The sequence below is a fragment of the Xiphophorus couchianus genome, chromosome 9 (genome assembly GCF_001444195.1).
Source record: "Xiphophorus couchianus chromosome 9, X_couchianus-1.0, whole genome shotgun sequence".
Taxonomy (NCBI): Eukaryota; Metazoa; Chordata; class Actinopteri; order Cyprinodontiformes; family Poeciliidae; genus Xiphophorus; species Xiphophorus couchianus.
The window spans coordinates 12448955-12470902 of NC_040236.1; the positions used below are offsets into that span (position 1 = coordinate 12448955).

Here is a 21948-nt window from a genome sequence, read left to right on the forward strand (position 1 = left end):
ATCACAAGATCTATTATCTTCTGTCTGCTCCTTTTTGATTGTGTAACATTGCATGTCATGACTATTTGTCTTATTTTATCAGTTTTTATCTTTTATTCTGTTTGAAATAAATAAATAAGTATATAAATGTAGCTTTTTTAAAAATTGTTTTTCCCCTTACTTCAGTGACAGTGCTGTACAATAAACGTGCTCTGCATTAATTGTGATGTTTGAATGAAGGACTCAGGTCATGCTGCGTTCACTCTCAGTGTATTTTTGGTATTGCGTGATTCTCACCCTGAAGCGAGTCAGTGAGGCCAGTGTTTGAGCGGGGGTGAGAAAATGACAGCATCCTCTGAGAATGAAAATGGGCAACAAACCAGAAGGCGAGTGGGTGGTTTGTGGACAGGTATATAATCTCTCATTAATCCATGGCACTTAACCCAACATGCACTGACTGCATCCTTTGTGTGCCAGCGGAGAGAGAAAGTGTTACGGGACCTGAGGCAGCTCTGATTCAGGACATTCCCAGGAATGCCGTGAAGAAATGAGGACACTGAGAAGCTGATGCATAGATGTTCTGTGCCTATTTGTTCACCTTTGCAAGGTATGAGGGGGAAAAAAATAACAACACAAGGTGACAGCAGGTGGAAAATGCAGCCTCATGTACTTCTGCTGAGCCACCAAGTCCAAATGGTCATGTGATGACAGGTTGTTATGAATTTTAAGGAATTCAACTCATGTGATTTGGCTGCTCACGCACCAACCACACAGGGACATTTTTTCGCCTCTGAACAAATGTCCCTTTCTGCATTTGTCTTCAGCTAGCTTGTTTTCCTTCAAGCGAACAGTGGCTCATGTCAGTGGATCTCCAGATAATCATTTCTCCATCATTTTAATTCAACATCCACCCTCAATTGGCTTTGTGCTTTGTTTGCCTCTTGCAGTCTTCTCACCAGCCCGGGTACGGATTACTTGTAGTACAGGAAATAATCACGCCAAGGTCCATTAAGTGGGATGTCAGGACACCATATCAGCATTAATCTCCCACTTAGCAGAGCAGCCTCAGGAGGGAGAACAAGATGGAGGGGAGACAAGAGAGAAAATTGTTTGCAGCTCTTCTCTATTCTGTTTTTTTATATCCTAAAATATTTAGTTTTTTACATTAGCACAGCTAAACCAAAGTTTAAATTTTTAATGCAGGTGTTATACAGTTATGATGGAGATTTTACATACAGTCATATTTTGTAAGATTAATTTTACTTGTTTATTGGTTTACATTTGTTCTTTTCTTCTTACAGAACTGCCTGATAGTCAATGTTTGATAAAATCATTAATGTATTGCAAAAGTGTGAATTTACTGCAGATTTTTCTCAAATCCACAAATGATCAAAATGTGCAGACAGGCTTACATTTATGTACACATGCACATACACGCACACACACACACACCCCGACAGACACACACATAGTACGTCTCTCTATTTTCACAGGGACGTTAGATTGCAATCCATTCATTTTTCATTAATTTCTAGGGCCTAACCCCCATCTGTACTCTAAATCTAATGTAAGACTGCAAATCAACACCTTAGTCCTAGACCTAACAACTAACTCAGATGTAGCATTTTTTCTTATGGGGTCCATGTTTTGGGCCCCATAAGGAAAGCTAGGCTACAGTATTATGAAGCAGCTGGTTATGTAAATAAATCTGCTCTACTCTGAAAAAGGATGCTGGAGAACTCATCTTTTAAAATGGTACCTTGGGAAATAATTTGCACTACTCACTCAGTCTCTCACTGAAAGGTCGATTATGATCAGGAAGTCCAACTATGTGTTACTTTTTAGACACAAATCAAGTTTGGAAACAGTCCTCTTGGATACGGCTGTAACATCCTGGAGAAAATAAAATATTTTTTTAAAATAGCATGAGAAGATATTTGTACCTTAGGAGGTAAGCTGTTGTAGCTGTTGTTGGTTGGTTAGCTGGTTAGAGGCTTGGATGATTGGTTGGGTAGTTACATAGTTGGTTAGATAAAAATTTTTTTTTTTTTTTCAAATAATGTATCCTAAAACTTTTGGTATATGAATAAGATGAACATTTGCCTATTTCAATAAAACGAATAAATTGATTTCTAGTCATATTTTTCGAACATTATATCAACACTGTTATTTGGGAAGTTAGTGGTGACATTTTACTTTTATAAGACTAGAATAAAATAAAAGACATCTGGAATAATTGGGATTTTTAGGTATTTAGAATTGTCAAAAAAACGTCTATTTTTAATGGCAGTTTGAACTTTCAGTAGAAGGCAGTTTTACACAGCAGCTGTTTTTTGACGGAAATCCTTCCTAAAAGGCAAACCAAAAACCACATGCCAAATTTTGTATGGGCTGACAGCATGGTAATAACGAGGTTAAACATAATTTTTTATCCAAAAACAGGGGTTGGTTGATGTTATGGTGCCTTGCGCCATCTAGTGTCATTAGATAATTTACTACTTTTTAAGTATAGTTGCCCTTTAAGATCCCTGAAGAACCCAGTGATCAAATAAGTTTTTAATCTTTTACAGATAATATTGTAAATAATAATTAATTTTCAAAGTTTGCTATGCATTTTGTCTTCTTTTTCCCTGTAAAGTACCAACAATGATTTTTTTTTTTTTCTTTTTAAATTGTCTGTGTATTTTTCACAGTGGAATGGGTCGTCGTGTTTGGTGCCTGATCAAAATTCGCTGCTAGTAACCGTCAGTGGCTGAGAGCGGTGACAGCTGAACATTTAGTCGTCTACTGAACCCCGAGTACAATCGCCAAAATGTTCGAAGAAGCCAGTGAAGTGTTTGACAACATGTTCAAATCTTCGTTTCCCCTAACCTTTATAGTGTTTATCCCCGCGGTGCTGATTCTGGTGTCTCCGCTCCCGGCCGAGGCGGCTCATGAGTTCACGGTGTACCGCATGCAGCAGTACGACCTCCAGGGACAGCCGTACGGTGAGCCTGCCGCTCTTCTCCTGCCTTATTTAAACCAAACGGATCTACTTGTTTGTTAACAGGTTACAACTAGTCATTCAGCTGAAGTGTTCCGTCAGTTTCAGACACCTTTAATGTCAGGTTTCATTGACAGCTAACTAGCTGCTAATGTAGCCTAGCTTCCCGTTAAGGCAGTGTTGGTGTGTGACAGAACCTCCTTCTCTCTCCCATTGTACTACTCATGGTGTTAATTATTAATTAGCTAAGTTCATTTAAAATATGAGATATTAATACTAACGCACATGCTGAGAACTTTCCACTCTCTGTCATTAAAAAGCTTATTCTGCCTAAAGGAAGAGAGTGAGATGTAACCTTAACAGCCAATTAAAGGTTTATTTACAAGAATTCACTTTTATTTCAGGGTTCAGATATTATTTTCTGCTTTGTCTTCTATTAAAATTCCCAAATTTTAGCAGAACATGTTGCTCTGCTGTGCTCAAATTTTCGTCACTAACTATGCAGGTGGTTTTCACCCTGCGTTTTGAATATAGAGAATTTGCTTTAAAAGGACAGAAATTGAGAAAATATATAAGATAGAATTTGCTGTCTTGCCTCTTTTTTACAAAGATTGTTAGCAACAATGTGATTTGAATCTTACTTGTACTGTATTTGATTGGTTTTTAGTGGACTGAACTGGTCTGACTCAAATCAGTTTGGACTAGTATGTTTTAAAGTTTGTGATTTTAATCAAACCTTTTTGTCCTGTAAAGTGTCTTGAGGTGTTGTGATTTTTTGCTATTTAAAACAAACTAAATTTAATTGAATATTTCTAAATAGGATGTGATTATTTGCATACCACCAGACGTGCTGCCTAGGTTAGGTTTATATAAACTTTTTCACAAGGACAGGACAATATTGAAAGTGTACTTTATTGTAATTCAACAGCACCTCAAAGTAGAATGCAGAAAGAAATTATGTTGCATAAACCTACATGAAGACATACAAAAATGTCAGAACAGTTGAAACAAGAAACAAAAAAAGTAACAAATATGAAATAAGTCGGATATATTAAACAATACAGAAAATTAAATTATTTCACAATAGAAATGTGAGGTTTTAACAGACTTGCTGAGTACATTAATCAACATAATAGCAGCGCTTTCTGCATGTTTCAACAGTCTGATAGGATTTAGGACAAAATCTTTTCAACATGGTCAGAACAAACCATTTTTTCTCAAGGACAGCACAGTATGGGTGTCCCAGTCACTCAGTTTTTTCTTTTGTCTCCGTCCCCAATGCAATCAGTCAAGTAAGGACAGGCACAACCAGCTGATATTGAGTCCAGCCTTGATACTGCAATAAAGTGAATAAAATCAATGCCTTGAGTAACCTTGAAAAGCTATCGCAGTGAGCTGAAGCTATCGGCCTCAATAGGTTCTCCAAGAGGTTAGACAGGAGAAGAAAGTTGCTATAATGTTGTGACCATGTCTTATGATTGCTTACAGCGTTATAATTGGTTTTTAAATGTGTATCTGACTCAAAAATTCACCTACGCATTTGTAGTTTGGCTGATGTGATCCCAGTTAATCATATGCAGGTAGAACATTTTTTTTTCCTGATTGCTGTGCTTTGAATGACTTCAGATTAATGATTAGTGTTTAACTTGTGCTAAGCGCAGCATCCTCTGCTACACTGACGGCCGCTGCAGCCTCTCTCACTGTGAATCCCATTTGAAAGGCTTCTATGAAACAAACTATGACTGTCATTTGCATTCACATAAGCTCAGAAACACTGAGAAAATGGTGGTAAAAGTCATTCAAATCATTTAAATGAGTAAGAAGATAAAACATGATGAAAACAACAGTTTTATTCAAAGCTGTGTTGTTGTTTTTTTAGTCAGTTCCTATTTGACAAACACGACTAATGAATGATTGTTGCTTCTGTCAGAGTTTATCAGCTTGTCCTTTTCCTTTAGGTACCAGGAATGCCATCCTGAATACAGAGGCGCGTACTGTGGAGGCAGAGGTACTAAGTCGTCGCTGTGTCATCATGCGTTTGGCAGATTTCTCCTACGACAAGTACCAGAAAGCCCTGCGCCAGTCGGCGGGGGCCGTGGTCATCATCCTGCCCAAGAACATGTCTGCCATACCGCAGGACATAGTGCAGGTATTGATGCGGCTCATTATGCTATGTTGTTTTTTAAAATATTCATTCACTCTAATCTGTTTATCTAACTAATAAATCTTAAGAGGCTTCAAAAGTCATTTCTTGGTACACAATGCTCCATCTGATCTCTTGATGGTTTCCAATCCGTCTTTTGTAAAATGTATGAGTCAGAAGCAAGTTAAAATTTGAAATGTGGAAAGCGTGACAAAGCCAAGCATTTGTTGTGTTTCTAAACTCTTAAAAGAGATTATATTTGAAAATCAAAAGCATTTCTTTCACCCCCTAACTAATTATATCTCCCACAACATGAGTAGGCATCTTCTAGAATGTGAAGTATAAATTATGAATAAACTATTTTATTGGTCTATTGCTTGGGGGAAAAAAATAATTGCAGTCATTTTTCTTTAGTCATTTTTTGAAGATTTTTTTCTAACTCATCTTTCAGGGAAAATTGAGATTAGATTTTCCTTGCCAGCTTTTTTTTGTTTTGTTTTATTTTCGCTGTCGGCATCTTTCTCAAGGCAGCTGTCTGATCTTATAATGCCTGCAATTGTTCACTGTTTGCCCACTGTAGCAGTTCATGGAGCTGGAGCCAGAGATGCTGGCCATGGAAACCATCGTCCCCGTCTACTTTGCCGAGGAGGACGATGAGTTGCTGTCCATCTACACCCAGACCCTCACGTCCTCGTCCTCTCAGGGCTCCTTATCTGCAGCTGAAGGTAGAGACACCCGATGAGCAGAGGGGACTATAGCTTCTGTTTTCAACATGGTTTGATTAGATATTGACTCATTTGTTCAACTTTTCTGTTTTACTGTAGTGCTGCTGCACACAGCCACAGCAAATGGCTTTCAAATGGTGACCAGTGGAGCTCAGAGCAAAGCCGTCAGTGACTGGGCCATCACCAGTTTGGAGGTGAGACTCAGAAACATGAAAGCATAAATCAAGTAAAAATGCCTGTTCTGCAGTTTTTAAATATATTTGTTTTGGGCAATTTTGTCAGCTGCATTCAGAAGTATGAGATTAAATGACAATACTTATATGTTGGGAGATAGTGAGAACAGTTTTTGTACAGAATTCAAGTATAATTAGAAAAAGTGTTTGAGGTTCGATGAAGAGTGGAGTAGAGAGAGCTTTAGGGAACAGGTTTCCATGGCCGGTCAGCTTTACATCATCAGGTTTACATCATCAGATCGAACACAAAGTAATGCATTTAGGGGTGTTAAAGTAAACCACTTGACTCTATGTGCAGATGTTTTCTCTGTGGTGATAAATCCTGCCATCCAGTCAGGCAGTCTAATGTACGAGTTTGAGTTTGGCGCAATTAAGAACCATTCCTGCTTTATGGCTTTAACAGCTTTGAGTAAAGGTTGTAGTTAGTTCAAACCATAGCCAGTCACTGAGGGTGCAGGTGTTTTGTTTACTTTGTTTTTCCAACAGAATATCTGTGGTCTAACCAGTCTCTGCTTTCTGCGTTTCTAGGGCCGTCTGACTGGAGTTGGAGGAGAGGACCTTCCCACCATCGTGGTGGTGGCTCATTATGATACTTTTGGTGTTGCTCCAGTATGTTGACCTTCTCTATTTTCTTACTTCATGGTCTATTGTAATTTTAGCACATTCAGCAAAACCCAGCAGCACAAATGTATCCCTAAATGTTTCGCATCAACATCATTTCGCAACAAACTAAACCCTGATCTTTTATTGTAGTGGCTGTCATATGGCGCAGACTCAAACGGCAGTGGTGTGTCCATGTTGCTGGAGCTAGCTCGTCTCTTCTCCAAGCTCTACACCTACAAGAGGACGCACGCTGCGTGAGTCAAACCGTCATTAAGATGATTTTGATCAGATATGATCAGAGCTAGAGGCTCTGTGCTTCTTCTCAGTGACGCTTTGCAGATATGCTGATCTTGTATAACTGACTGTGTTTTTAGGTACAACCTGCTCTTCTTTGTGTCTGGTGGAGGGAAGTTTAACTACCAGGGTACTAAGCGTTGGCTAGAGGACAACCTGGACCACACAGGTGATGTTTAGTTGTCCAAACACTCACACCTGGGGAACTCCTTTTCAGAACAAGTTTCTCCATTTGGATTTGACTTAATAGGCACATCTGTTTACAAATCTTTGAAACTAATTCATTGAGATAGACTGCATGTATTTACAAATGTATTACTAGTTAGTCCCTCTTATTCACGCATTTGACTTTTTCTCTCTTTTTTTTTTTGATTGCCATCTTCAGACTCCAGTTTGCTGCAGGACAACGTAGCGTTTGTGTTGTGTCTGGACACTCTGGGGAACAGTGACTCGCTCTACCTTCATGTGTCCAAACCTCCAAAAGAGGGAACCCCTCAGTACTCTCTGCTCAAAGAACTGGAGACTGTAAGAGTTCAAGTATCCATCTTGTCAGAATAACCACATTTACCATCTAAAAAAAAAAACTTGTGATAAAATAAGCAGCTTCCTGTGCTGCAGCGACTTGCAGAGACATGTTCAGTTCTCACGTTTACAAAAAACACTCTTATTTGATACTGTATCAGTGTCAAGAGTTTATTCATTTTACCTAAAGTCCTTTCTTCTAACAAAGCGCAGGATGCCTTTCACTACTTTTAACAGGCGACAAAGATTTGGTTTCAGTTAAATAAACTGTAAATATTTTTGCTTCTTCTCCTCTCCCAGGTGGTTGCAAGTCAACACCCTGAAGTAAAGTTCTCCATGGTTCACAAGAAAATCAACCTGGCTGATGACATGCTGGCCTGGGAGCACGAGCGCTTCGGGATCCGCCGGCTGCCGGCCTTCACTCTGTCCCATCTGCCCTCGCACCGCTCGGCTCAGCGCTCCAGCATCATGGACGTGCGGTCAGTGTCCCCCTCCTCTCGCCATGGAGCGGGAGAGCCCCCTGCTGGGTGGGTTCATTACTGCAAGTTACATGAATTCCCTAAAAGAAAGAGTCTTGCGTTGCAGCTCCCAGTTTCGGACTTTCTTCCATCGTCTGCATGCCGCTTTAAAATGACGTTTCATCTTTGTTGCAGCAAGATAGGTCTGACTGATCCAAATTTGAACATTTCTGGGGGGATAGTTTTTAGTTGTTAAAGGAAGGGTACTTTTTAAATATTTTGTCCAGTAATAATCATAATAAACTGCTAAAGGGTCTGTTCTTCCTCCAAGCATTTTAAGGTACACATTTAAAACAAGAAATCCTGGCCAAAGAAGAAAGTTTATTGCCGTTATTTGGCAGAAATATCCAGTTCCTTCATTTGTGAGCCACTCAGTCTGCTGGCTCAGTGTTTCAGTCCATAGAAGTTTTTTTTTTTTTCTAAAAGCTGGCTTGGATGAGGTGCAATGTTCCAAATGTTCTTTTTATTTATGTAACTTTATTCTTTTAGCCATCAGCGAGGAGATAAGCAAGCTTATTTCTAGCCCCGCACTGTAACGGTGCCTTAAAATCTCTTTGCTCCTTTTATGTATTTCTTTCCTCATCTCTCGGTAGATTCTCAACATTTATATTCCAGTAAACACAGGGACCGCCTTGAGTTAAAACATGTCACATCACTAAACATTTTTTTTTTTCACCTGTGCAGTAGCACAGAGTGGCTGCACAGATTTGCCTTTTGGTTTTGGCACCATGGAGAAGCTGATTTATAAAACATGGAAGTTAGGCTGCGATATTTCTGATTCAAACTGTGATATTAGTTGTGATTAGTTCACATTTTTCTTCATTGATTCTGTCCTCTCCATCATCACCATTTTTCTATCACTCTTCTTGACTTTAAACCTCTCAGCCACCAAAAGCTGCAAAAATTTGGATCGGGTGTGTGTACCAAGGACCGTCCATTTGACTAAATATATCATTTGCTTAAAATATAACAACTTACCAAATGTTGCAGGTCTTTTTGATTGTGATGAATACAATTGGACTTATTTTTCAGCTTCACTCAGAAACAACCATGTATGTTGAATTGTGGCCCTGTTGGCCCTCGATGGTAATAAAAACCCGTTTCTTCTTACAGACCTCATGTAGATGTCAGCAAGCTCAGCAGGAACGCCAAGGTGGTAGCAGAGTCCCTGGCGAGGGTCATCTACAACCTCACAGAAAAGGTAAAAATCGACAGTGAATAATTTATTTATAATTTGTTCTGCTTATTTTCTGCATGTAATGCATTCTGTCCGTTTCTCTTCTGCAAAGGGAGCTTCTGGAGATCTCCAGATTTTCACAGAACAAATGGTGTGTAGCTACTGACTCAACTAGAAAACAAGTTTAACCTTCTGTGTATAATTTGAGACACTGAATGGATTCTGTCCAGCTGTCGCCTTTCCTGTAGTGATGCACTTAGTGTCCCATGTCAGCAGGTGCAGGAGGAGCATCTGTCCGCCGTGGTGGACTGGCTTACAGCGCAGCCGCGAGCCGCTCAGCTGGTGGACAAAGACAGCAGCATCGTCTCCACGCTGGAGTATCACCTCAGCCGTTACCTCAAGGACGTCAAAAGGCACTACGTCAAAGCTGACAAAAGGTGAAGGTGGAACAAGGAACACTGAAGTACAGATGAACATGGTGACGCTGTCTGTTAAACACGGCACCTACAGTCTGAAATTTGACTTTGGTTTCCAGTTGTGGAGAAGTATGGACAAAGAAAATAAGAGTCTAGAAAAATATTTGTGCTTTCAGACTTTTGATTGTGTAAATGTACTTTTTTCCTCTATTTTGTACTTCGAATGCTGTATGTTCATCCTTTAATCCTTTCAGCATTTCTGATGATTTTTTCCTTCCCATTTTCTGTCATTGCCCCCCTTTTTTAATCCTTCTGTTTTCACTCCTTCATTCCCTTCTTTCCATCTTGAAGTCTTTATTTCCTTCTATCTCTCCTTTTCTTTTATCCTTATTTCTTTTCTTTCTGCTGTCCTTCCATCCTTTCCTTTCTTGTTTTCATCTGTCCTTCTTTCATTTACCCTTCCTTCCATCCTTTGTTTTTGTGCCCTGTCTTTTTCAGACTGCCATGAATTCAAATTGATTGTTTTTGTTGTATAATTAACATAAAGCAGCGACAAATCAGCCTGGAAAATGTTTATCTGATATATGGAAGCCAAATTAAACTACACACACAGTAAATGAACCACTTTCTGTATTACGCCAGTAGTAATAGGGATCAGGTTTCTTCAAGCTGCTGGAACATACCACTGTCAGACCTGTTGGTGATCTGCTTACTCTAAATATGATCTTAAAATAAAAGTTTCACTTTTCTCCTTTTCAGGGATCCAGAGTTTGTTTTCTACGATCAGCTGAAGCAGACTATGAATGCTTACAGGTACGGCATCATCACCTCTGAGATGCTTCAGTTCGTCTAAAGCCACAGTGTTTTTGTCAGCAGATCTGCTCCTACCTCCATATTCACCATGTGATTGAATACATTGGTAGAAGAAGGATTTATGCTCCTTGTAGGTTGTTTTAACAGATCAACCTTATTGTAAAGTTGTACAAACTCTGCAGCTTCCAGCTAATTATCCAGCAGTTTTAGTTTAATAAATATTCCATTCAGATCATTTTGAGATGAACTGCCTTGAGATGTCAGAACTGCTGATGGTCCTCTCAGTCTTTGCCATTTTCCCTCCTTTTCTCTCAGAGTGAAGCCAGCTATTTTTGACCTGCTGCTGGCTCTCTGCATTGCAGCCTACTTAGGGATGATGTATCTGGCTATCCAGGTAAGTCACTATGTTGTCGCAGTGGCTTGTATCTCCTTAGGGACCGCCATTGAGAAATATGTGGAGCATCGGTTTAGTGGAAAAAAAAAAAAAAATTCAGCTTTTACTTTTAGAGCTGCTTATTAAAATGTAGGTCTTCAGTTATTTATTATTATTTTGTACTATTAAAGAAGACGTTTAATTAAATAACAGATGGATCGTCATGAATCGAAAACAGAACAAAATAGCAATAGTGGAGTTTTATTTATAGTCTATTTTACTTATTGGTGTTTAATATCAGAGTAAGGGGGAAAAGGTTTTTGTAGTTTGTGAATTATCTGGTTTCTGCTGTGTGAACAGTAACAGAACGTGCCGTCTGTAAGTCAGAGATTAATTGTGTCTCCTTTCTCTTTTTGCAGAACTTTGGACTCCTTTACAGTGTTGTCCGGAGAATCACCCAGCCCAAAGTCAAGGTCCACTGAGGTTTCCTGTTTTCAAGACCTCCCAGTACCTCCTTCCTCAAATCCAGACACTCTAGCCAATAAGAACGCAGATGCTGGACCGAACTGCTGTTCTGATCAGGACCAGAAAAGTCACTTCCATTTCCTTTGCCCGGATGCACAAACTATGATGTCAGATCCTGTCTTGCTGCCAACCTTTTCCTGGTCTCATGGACCTCGATATTCAGGAGTTGTGTTTTGAGATGTTAACAGTTTGGTTATGTTTTTATGTGCTGATCCTTGTTTATTTCCCCGTCTCTCTTTGAGCCGGACTGATGTGTCGTATTAGGCAGCTAGAAACTGAGTCAAGTCTGGAGTTTCTGTGATCACAGGCCCGTCAAAGGAAAGATGCAAAGTTTTCTAGTTTCTTTCAATGTCCATCTCACGTGCTTATGAGATGTCCTGCAAAATGCATAACTATTGTTCTTTATGCTTCAAAAGTTCCCCCAAAACAGAGGGTCAATTACCAAGCATTTAATGTCTCAAATCAATAATATCCAACATGAAATAAATTGCCTTCAAAGTTTTTGTGCCAATTTAATCTTTATTTTTAGCTGGTGGCAGTCAGTCACTTCTCATTTCAACGCTGGATATTTGACAGCTTAGTTCTGCTGGAAAGGGAGCTGAATTTGAACAAGAAGAACGATCAAAATTATTCAAGAACACATTCAGAAATTTGAGTAGGTGAATATCAACGCTTTGAAAACAAACAAAAAACTCCTAAAGAAACACTGTTTACAGGAAAGACGATCTGTGAAATGTGAAGATGTTTTTAGATCTTTTTTTTTCTTGTCACCTGATGATTTGTGCAAGTTTCCCCAAATAAACTGTTTGTGCATTTCTTCTTCTTTATTCTGCCATGAATTACTTTTTTTCTACTTTGTTTCATGTTGCTGTGTGACTTTCTATGATTTATTTTTGATTTTTGAATATTCTCCTCCTTTGATTAAAAGAGATTGTTCAATCATGTGATGGCAAGTATCGGAAAAATCATGTTTTCTTATATCAGAGAATGCCCAAATCACATTTCCCGGCAGAAAATGATTTGATTTTTGACTTTTTTTTTTTTTTCTCTGAGCAACAACTTTATTTCAAACCTGGAGGTTATTTAAAACACTGGACTTCTTAAAAATGGTTAGAAACCAGATAAATGAGGCAGAAATGTCCTAAATGGTTCTCTCTATGGTGTTTATCTGCTCTGTTTTCTTGTATTATTTTGCTTTACTGCATGACCCATGGCAACAATTACAGAACTTCTTATTTACCGACAGATGGAAAAACTGGTACAAATAAAATCTAATTTATTGGAGTGCTTTGTTTTTGTCTGTGCACTGAAATGAGCCTTCCTCTGCAGCCTGTTTCACGTCATCGGTGGCACTTGGATCTTTGCGATGAAAAATTGTGATTTTAAAAATAAATGACAAATGGGACTTGTCTTTTTGTTTACTGACATTGTTTATTTCATGAGAACAAAATGAAACATTGGCTGAATGGTATTAAAACTGTATTACAAAAGAGCAAATACAGATCTCTTATCAACTGTTTCAAACAGTGGTCGAATTCAGACTGGAAAAAAAGTTGAGGGAAATCATTTTTTTGTAATTTTTATAGTTTACAGTGTTCACCAGTGGTCCAAAAAAAATCAGTAAATTGCATTTCAATGCCTGATTTAGTCAATGATCCTTCAGTTATGGTAAAAAGTCTCAATTGCTCCCTTTTTCTTTGTTTTAATCTACTAATAAGCGATAGAAACAATGCAATTTTAAATGATAATGCGATGTGCAGGAAATATCCACCGGGCTTCTGTGCCCGACGCTCAACCAGCTCCTCAGCTTCAATCACCAACTCCCACACTTCCCTTTATTGTTTCGGTGGACATGTTTTGGCACAATTGAAGCACTGGTGGAGCTGACTCACTTTCCATCCTCAATATCACAGTTTCTGTGCAAAATTTCATATTTAATGGTAAAATTTGGACTGAGCCTCGATTTCATCATTGGTAAATTATTTCAGCTCGTAATGTCTTCACAAAAGATTTTCCCTTCCAACATATTCCTGCAGAGCTCAACTTAAAACAAAAGAACGCCACTTCTTAAATCATATTAATGCAGCGTTCACTGTTATATGAGATTAGATCTGCAGATGCTACGTCATTCACAACGTGGTTTTGTTTGAGCGCATTTGAACATTTCTGTCCGATCCCGATGTTTTGGGAAAAATCCACCACATCTCCTGTGGACATAAACATGTATTTGGTTTGTTATTACAATAAACCCCAAGATCATCCTTTATTCGTTTGACATTAGGTGTCGAATTCAGACTGTCAAATGTTCAATCTGTAAACGTGAGCTGCACTCGTGAATCATCTTGTTTTTAGTCGTTTTCTTTGTTTAGGATCATGGGAATCTCAATTCTTGGCTGTATTTTTAATAATCATTTATAGTGCGGGCCACAGTTTGTGGCACCCCTTGTAAAGATGCGTAAAAAGCCTTAAAATAATGTAATATGATATTACATATCACACTGAAAATATTCAGTCAGGGAAAAAAAACGTAATTATTTTGAACAAAGCCACTGGTGCCTGATGTATTGATCCTCCAATTTCTCTTAGAAATAAATTAAATAAATTTTTTATGCAGTTTTCTTGGGGGATAAATAGGATATTGCGTCAACTTACAGTTTGCTAAACTGCATTTTGGTCAGAAAACTCCACATTGGTCTGGCTTAAAACAAAGTGAAATTGTGAAACAGCCTCTGATTTCCACTGTAAAGCACGGTGGAGGACCTGTGATGCTTTGAGCCTGTTTCTCTTCTAAAAAGCCCAGTGGACTGTTGGAGCGCATACAGCATGAGATCTTTAAAATATAAGATTTTCACTAAAAATCTGATAAACGGGAGTCGTTCACCAACAGATCTAGAAAAAAATTTAGATCCACAGTTTCTGGTACAATTATTTCTACACATGGGTTTTTTCCCATCTGAATAAATATGCGATTGTAATGAACTATTGTAATAAAGGCTTTTTGCACATATTTACCAGGCGCTGCTAATGTCAGCATCTCAAAACCTCCAAAAGGGTAAAGATTTTCAAAAAGCTCTTTGATGAAAAATGTCCACAAAAGCCAACAAACCCTGAGGTGCAATAAGGACAGAAACCATCTAGACAGGTAGTGGCCTCTTCTAGAGAAAGTTTGTTATTTGCTCATCTCTTCTCAGCCCTCTGATGTAGTGAGACAATCCAGATCACAGATTTCAGGGTTTGTGACTCACTCTGGGATTACTGCTGTCATTAAAAGAGAAACAGATTAGAGTATCAGAGCTGAGAAGGAAGGTGAGCAACGGGCGGACCGTGTTGTTTACAACACAGATGTACTACAGTAATAAGAGAATGATCAACAGGAACGGATCAGAGGCTGAATCCAGATGTTGGTCCAGATAGAGGTGAGTGATGGTCCCCTGATCACATGACTGTCACCGACATCAGCAGAAAACAAAACGAAACAAAAAAACCCCATCTGGAATACAAACAGTGCTCTCAGAGATAAAAACAGCAGCAATTCAACGAAGAAAAAAAAAAATACAAACATCAAGTTAACTACAGCAACAATAATCATAATTTAAAGTAAAATTTCAAGATAAGCTTCAATTTTCCTGAAACACTGGTTTGAGGATGATGGAAGACAGAAACGAAAGAGAACAGACACCCGCGTCCCCCGCCGACGGATTATCAACATCTGCGGCCTGCTCAAGCAGCACAAGCATGCTGTTCCTCCAAACAAGAGCTGGAATTTGATCGAGAAGGTAGACAAAGTGGAAACATTCCTTATTTTCTTCTACAGGCATGCAGTAAACCAGCAGGCACCTCAGAAAATGATTCCTCTTAGTCTTTGGTTTTCAATTTATGGTTCAAGTTTTGAAAAACGTTTAAATTCTAATTACTTCTGGTTTCTAGATGTGCATCTTATACGACTGGAAAAATAAGCATTGAACGCAGCAACGTTATTACGGCGCATATATTTTTAATGTGACTCAGCCCAGATGTTGGTAGTAACATGTAAGGGAATAAAATCAATTTAGTGGAATGACGCAGATAATAAATAGGAAATAGAAAAGTCTGTTTTGGTGGGACACCTTCACAGAGTCTCCTGTATGGAGAAACTACATGGTTTTGATCCATTCGTTCAAACTAGTTAAAATCCTCAAGGTTCTGGTGAGATATTCTCTCTTGTTTATAACAAATGTAATCCGTATAATTTGCTGTAAAAAGACTGCAGAGACCTTTCAACAAACATTTGAAACATTTTTAGAGGCCATAAATTACGACTAAACCTCGAGCAACAGATCGTCTAAATACTAACAGATTTCAGCATTTTTACACTTCTTTTTCTTCTTGTGTCTCTCCACTTTATCACACATAACCTAATTAGCAGATTAACGTGTTTATTTCTCTGTAAGTGTGTATTAGTTGGGTTGTTACTGAAATCCGATGTGAATTACATGCTAACAACACCATTAGAAATACATTTACTGAGGACACTGACAATGCTTATTTTCTCCAGTGTATAGTTTGATCACATTTGTCTAGAAGATGCGTTTAGGTGCCGCTGGGAGAATGTGTAAAATATTGACTTGTATGTTAGGACTTCAGTTACTTCTAGGAGCAGTTTTAGTTATCGGTGATATACCTAAAAGATTTGTGAAAAATACGTCACACATTTCCAAAAATCATTCTGACTTCATGCATTCCTGAATAGTAGAGCGAGCGCATACATTGTTTTTGATTTTCCACCACCGTCCGTCACCTGAACACATTGAATATCATTTAACAATATTAGAAATCTCTTTCGTAAGCAAATCAAATTGCGATAAAGACCTAGTCAATCAATTCTAGCTGTTTGCCGTCATTAAACCAGCAGTGAGCTTGTACGCCTTCATGTCAGTGCAGCAACAGATGCTATGTAGCCTATACAGAGACAAAACAGCACAAAAAAAGGAAAAGGAGCGCGTTCTGGAGAGGAATCCAAGGGAATATTCAAAGTTCATGTGGGTCAGAAGTCTCATGAAATAAATTATTCCTGCTACTTTAAAAGTTGTGGGATCTTGGCGTCCTAAAACATGCAAACGCTGCCTCTGGCCTCTCAGCTTAAATGAATGTATGTAGGAAACTGGGAAGCAGATGAAGGATTAGCAGCAATAATCCCTCATTTCTTCTCATAAAATAAGTCGAAGCGGATGGATGGAAGTTAAAGAAGTGGAGAGGGAAGAACGACTAAACAAATTACCCCAACCTCTTGCTTGTTCCCTTGGTTCCTACAGGTTATTCGAAGACATGAGAACAGATCTAAACTGGCTCCTATCATCATCCCTCCCTCAAGAAGGTCTAGATCTATCAAATGTTAATCCAACAACAGCAAGAGAGGAAGTCAGCTGAAATGACATTCACAGTGCTCTAATAAAATAAAACTGAAAACAAAATGCTCTAAAACAAATACAAAATATAAACTGATTGTATCCTAACTTTCCCTTCTCTACTTCTTGTTTCTTTCTTTTGTTTTGTGGTTGTGATGCTCTTTCCCGTCCGGTCACGTTTTGAACCTCTGCTGTCCGAGGAGGGCCTGCAGGTACAGTCCAGAGCCAGGAGGGGGCACCGGAGAGCCTGTTATAGATGCTTGTCCTTGGTAACTCCGTTCTGTACGTACTTCCTGCGGGAAGAAAGGCACAGACACACAGCAGAGTGCGGGGATAAGAAGGAGTGCACACGGCAGGAGGGCTGATGAGCAGATGTGCAACATTTGGTTCAGAGGATATCAGAACGTGTTCAAGGCCGCTCAGATAAGGGCGTAATCACATCTCAGTATGGTCTTGGGCTGTTTCAGACCCCCATCTGTGCAAGATTAGCTTGTTCAGCACCAGCCTCCAAGAGGACAGGTAGGCCAAAACCAAACCGTTAGATTATCTTGCAATACATTATTCAGGATTTTCCTGAAACTGCCTTGAGCAGTGAGATGGACTGGGTGAAGAGGAGACTTCAGGTTTGCAGGGTGTTTAAGTCTGCAGAGGTCAAAGGCTGCTCTGATAGAGATGCATGTGGCTGTCAGTGCCGAGGTTAAAGATCAAAACAGATACCCTTTGGTTTCTGTCAGCAGTTTGTTGCTTAAACCTCACGATTGCAAAATGTCATACTAATTACAATGTGTTTGTGTCACGGTTTTCTATAAAGTATCAAAAGTTACAGAATAAAAAATATAAAAGCCTCACCACGACATTTGTGACACGACGCCTTAGAAACTACAGAGTGGCGCTCTGATCAAAGCTTGCCTACAGAAAGCTTTAAGTCATTTCCATATTTTTGATTAGAAAAACAAACTCAAACTACTCCTTTCTGTGTTTTGACTATTCAACACTTGGTATTAGAGCATCAGAGGTCACAGGTTACACACTTAGTCCACCAGATGTCCGTAACACTGACACTCTTCCCCTAATTTAACCCAGATTTTCTTTGGCAGCTTTACGAATATATTTTTCAATTGAACAGCCTGAAAAAGTTACAACTTGCCTCAGTCTCATAATATAATATAATATAATATAATATAATATAATATAATATAATATAATATAATATAATATAATATAATATAATATAATATGCACAATTTGGGGGGGGGGGGTTTCTCCTTAAGGTTCCTTTGGTCTTCAGCCAGAGCAGAGATGGACGCCGGTGCCAAGAGTGTTACATGAAATTAAATGGAGCCCTGCCAGGCAGGTGTGGGCAAGAAGAGGCTGCCCGCTTGGGAGGAGAACAGCAGGATCAGACCTGCTTTGCATTTTCTGATAAGCAATTCAAGCCCATGCATGTGGTGGACACTTCATGGATAAACTACCACCTCCGCTGCCAGCACATAGCTAACCCCCCGCCGATGTTCTGTGCTTGATAAAACCTCAGGCTTCATCATGCATAAGTTGAAGCGCTCCGTGTCTTATATTCAAATGAAAAGTTTATTTTGAAATGGGAGTGGCGCAGCTCACCTCTGGGCTGAGTTGTGATGTCCAGCATCATCATCATTGTTTTCTGCGTCTTTTAGCAACTCCTCTGCTGCCTTCCTGGCGTCCTCGTCTTCGTACTCCCTGACGTCGTTCACCTCCTTCACCTTCAGCAGCTTCACCACGAAAATCACAATAAACTGCAGAGAGCAGAGGAGAAACGCACCAAGCAAAGCGGTCAGAATGAGAGTGTGAACTGGAGGCGCTTAAAAACTCGGTTTCAAAGTGCGCTCACCAGGAACCAGTAGATATTCATGAGCAGCAGGGCGAAGAGCAGGGCGTTGAAGAAGAAGTAGAAGGGGATGTTATTGACCAACTGGATGCTGGACACACATGAGGCGTACAGCACTTTAAGAGGGAACCAATAGAGTCGGAACCAGAACCTGAGAAAAACGAGGCGGGAACAAAACAGACAGCAGATATTTAGGGACTCTGTGGATGGATAAGACACCAGACAGCATAATGACAGAGCTGTCAAAACTTCAAATCATTTCAGTGAGACAGCCAAGCAGCGGAGGGGGAGAAATCAGAAAGCGAGTTGAAGATTTAAAGCTTACCAAGTGACGCTGAAGCTGACGGAGCCCATGTTGGACAGAACGTCGTTGAGCAGGTGGTAGCCGCCTCCTCTGGCCTTCAGGTAGACGTTGAGCTTGGTGAACTCCAGCAGAACGTCGTTGATGTCGTGCAGGAACAACACCAGGATGCCCACGTTGTGGTACCTGAGAGGGAGAAATCAAAGCGAGATGCACTTTCAGAACACGGTCGGGTGCAACGCTCTCCACACCTTTCCCCTGTTCTAGTACCTGAAGGCGTAGGAGAAGCTAATGAGAGCCAGGGTGATGATGTGATGCACCACCATGACAGCAGAGTCCTTCCTCCATGTGTCCATGTTGACGGTGGCGTAGATGGAGTGGCCATAGAAGCTGCCCTGGATCAGGTAGGCTATGGCGATGTCTGTAGGCACTGTTATACCACTCTTCCAGTCTGAGGGAGCAGAAGGAGATCAGGGGAAGATGCTGGGCTACAAAGGCTGTGATGACTGCAGCAGCCAGAGATACACAAGAAGCCTTGGCCGAAATGTTTTACAAAGTAGGTCGCAAACCATCTTTAATAGTTTATTTAGATCATTTATAAATACAATCAATGATTCTCGGCCTGTAGGTGGGAGCAGGATGACACAACCCAACGCATGCTTCAACACAGAGCAAACATCGTGTCCTATAGTAAAAAAATATCCAATTTTATGCACTTTATGCTGATTTTTGTCATGATATCAAAAAGTAAAGATACATAAACATGTTTTGCAGAGTTCATAATGCTGTGTAACAAGCACACGAGTAAAAACAGATCAAATGATTTCGAAAACATCTGCGGACCACTATAGGAAATTACAAATTCGACAAAGAAATCTGCATACATTTAGTAATCTTTTATATGAATTAAATTATTTTTAACTTAATGTAACAAAACGATTGTTGCAGTATGTTAAATTATATATATATATAATTTTATTTTTATGAATTATTATTGTTTAATCTTCATGCTGCATGACTCCACGTACATGGATTGCTGATGCCTTTTTATTTTTATTCTTAATAATCTAAACTAAACTGCAATAAATAATGAACACGGTCCACATGGTGGTGCATTTGGCAGCACTGGTGCATTTCAACAAGAAAGTCCTGGGTTCAAATCCTGAAATTAGAACTAAATAAATATTCCCTCTTTACTTTAGTTTCTGCTTAAACTTTGTTACAAATATAGCAGGAAAATTTTCCATCATTTAAATTCCTCCAGATGTAAAAGAGTCTCCAAGGCGTGGACAGTTTGTCGTGTCTTCATCATGCTCATGCATCCCTGTAAGCACAAGTCAGAGGCATAGCATGGTAAATACAGCAGAGATCCTGGAGGAGAAGCTGTGGTGGTTAGCGCTGTACAGAAGGAGGAGGGATCAGGTGTCCAGCAGCATTAGGGAACGTTTCTGATGAAAACCCGCCTGAATGCAGGCTAAGACTGGCTCGAGTCTCTGAAGCCTATCAGATGTTGGACGGAAACTCTCTCCTCCGATGTTTGAGTGAGGTTTGTCTCCACAGGGATGGGGTTTCATTCAGGCGTTGTGTAATGTTTATCGATCAAAGCTTCCACCATTAAACATTGAGAAGAGGCTCGAAAAATGGATCCCAGCAGAAAAGCTGCTAAGGTGAGGAATGGGAAGCAGAGGCATTTCTTCCTACTTAAAACTTTTGATTTTTCCACCTTTTTATTCAGGATAAATATGCAGCACCTTGCAAAAGTATTCACAGCACTCAATTTATTTATTTGTTTACATTTTTCCGTCACAGTTTTCATTGGTCAAATCCAGCAAAAACTAATTCGGAAGTGTGAAACGGAAGTTTATTTTTACATTTTATACACACTATTTTTTATTTATACAGCACCTTTCACAGATAAGAGAGCATAAATATTAAAACACTATTAGATAAATCAGAGGGTTAGTTTAAATCAAGAATGGCCCAGTCAAAGTCCAGACCTACATTCAATTTAAAATGCTGAAAATTGCTGCTCAAAGACGCTATCAAACTAATCTAATTAAAACTCTGGTAATTCCCAAAGGAAATGCATGCCACACTTTTCAGTTTTTTATCTGTAAAACGGTAAAAAATGTCTTCATGACAATGTGCGGCTTTTTATCAGCCTCTCCCAATAAAAAAGGCAGAAGTTTGTGGTTGTAGCCTTAAACAATGTGAGTGCTTTTGCAAGGTTTTGCCGACTATGGTGCTGTTTTTCAGATTATCTTATCATCCCTCTCTCCAGCTTCCCTCTCAGCTTGATTCCTCCTCTCCCTCTCTAAAAGTCAGGCCCTGTTACTCTCCTGCTCCACACATCACACACTGACGGCTATTAGCCGTGACGTGGCGATCAAAGACGAAGCTGATGCTGTCCGATAGCCCTCGTGAGCCCCTCTCGCCTCTTCCTCCTCATCCTCTCCAGGAGCGCTGACACCTCAGTGTCTGATGGAGGAGGTCGAGGGACCGTAAAAGACATGAGTGGAATATACGCGAAGTCTGGGAGCACTTCCATCTTCCATTAGCAACACACTGAAAACTGTAATGATTCTGGTTTCCATTAGGGTACAATCATAAAGGTCTCTTGTTATAAATGTTGTATGAAACCTAATGTGTTCTATAGTAGTAAAATATGTTAAATAAACATATTCTGTTATTAATGGACAGACTCTGAAGCATTAAAATAGGTCATACCTTAAAAGCAAAAAGGTTTCCCGCAGGCTCAAAAAATGTGCAAGTCTTCAAACTCTGGAGACAGGCACCAGCAACCCTCCCCACCCCATTAGGGACAAAGGGTGATCAGAAAAAGGATGGATGGATGGATGGATATATCTGCCCATGTAAGTACTGAGGGGAATTTTACCTCCTGCAGAGTCTCTACAGAGCAGCTATAGGGCCTTATTTCACCTTCTGATAAAATAACTGCAGCTAGGGGCGTCCAAACCTTTTGCACCAATGGTCAGAATCCCAGAGGGGCGAAAATGAGCCTTTTCTCTCCAATTAAAAATAGAAAAATAATATCATTGTGAATATTTTATCCTTTTCCTGCATGACAATAAATT

General features: G+C 39.6%; 2 protein-coding genes across 5 annotated transcripts in view; one reads left to right on the forward strand and one right to left on the reverse strand.

Annotated features, from left to right (window-relative positions):
• The first annotated feature begins 2688 nt into the window (after positions 1-2688).
• On the forward strand, positions 2689-12588 carry ncln (nicalin). Of its 4 annotated transcripts, none has more exons than XM_028027441.1 (15): positions 2689-2966; positions 4921-5111; positions 5686-5830; positions 5930-6024; positions 6592-6672; positions 6817-6920; positions 7041-7129; positions 7346-7485; positions 7783-8009; positions 9114-9201; positions 9290-9328; positions 9451-9614; positions 10353-10406; positions 10722-10800; positions 11199-12588. In XM_028027441.1, the coding sequence occupies exons 1-15, from the start codon at positions 2792-2794 to the stop codon at positions 11259-11261; spliced, it is 1734 nt and encodes a 577-aa protein (XP_027883242.1). In that variant the 5' UTR covers positions 2689-2791; the 3' UTR covers positions 11262-12588. The 4 variants fall into 4 exon arrangements, with proteins under 4 accessions (XP_027883242.1, XP_027883243.1, XP_027883244.1 ...); XM_028027442.1 differs by having other exon boundaries at positions 9454-9614; XM_028027443.1 differs by having other exon boundaries at positions 7783-7961.
• cers1 (ceramide synthase 1) overlaps positions 12337-21948 on the reverse strand; it is a 31588-nt gene continuing 21976 nt past the window's right edge. The window contains exons 3-7 of the mRNA XM_028027445.1: positions 19124-19304; positions 18878-19039; positions 18556-18703; positions 18306-18460; positions 12337-16981 (exon numbers count right to left, since the gene is read on the reverse strand). Coding sequence (XP_027883246.1) covers positions 16939-16981; positions 18306-18460; positions 18556-18703; positions 18878-19039; positions 19124-19304 — 689 coding nt within the window. The 3' untranslated portion in view covers positions 12337-16938. The remainder of the gene's footprint in view (positions 16982-18305; positions 18461-18555; positions 18704-18877; positions 19040-19123; positions 19305-21948) is intronic.

What these genes read in the sequence shown, in the direction of transcription:
- ncln (XM_028027441.1), top strand. Translation starts at nt 2,792, where the DNA reads ATGTTCGAAGAAGCCAGTGAAGTGTTTGACAACATGTTCAAATCTTCG. An exon ending in CCTCCAGGGACAGCCGTACG is followed by an intron (nt 2,967 to 4,920) that starts GTGAGCCTGCCG and finishes CTTTTCCTTTAG; the next exon opens with GTACCAGGAATGCCATCCTG. An exon ending in GGGCCATCACCAGTTTGGAG is followed by an intron (nt 6,025 to 6,591) that starts GTGAGACTCAGA and finishes CTGCGTTTCTAG; the next exon opens with GGCCGTCTGACTGGAGTTGG.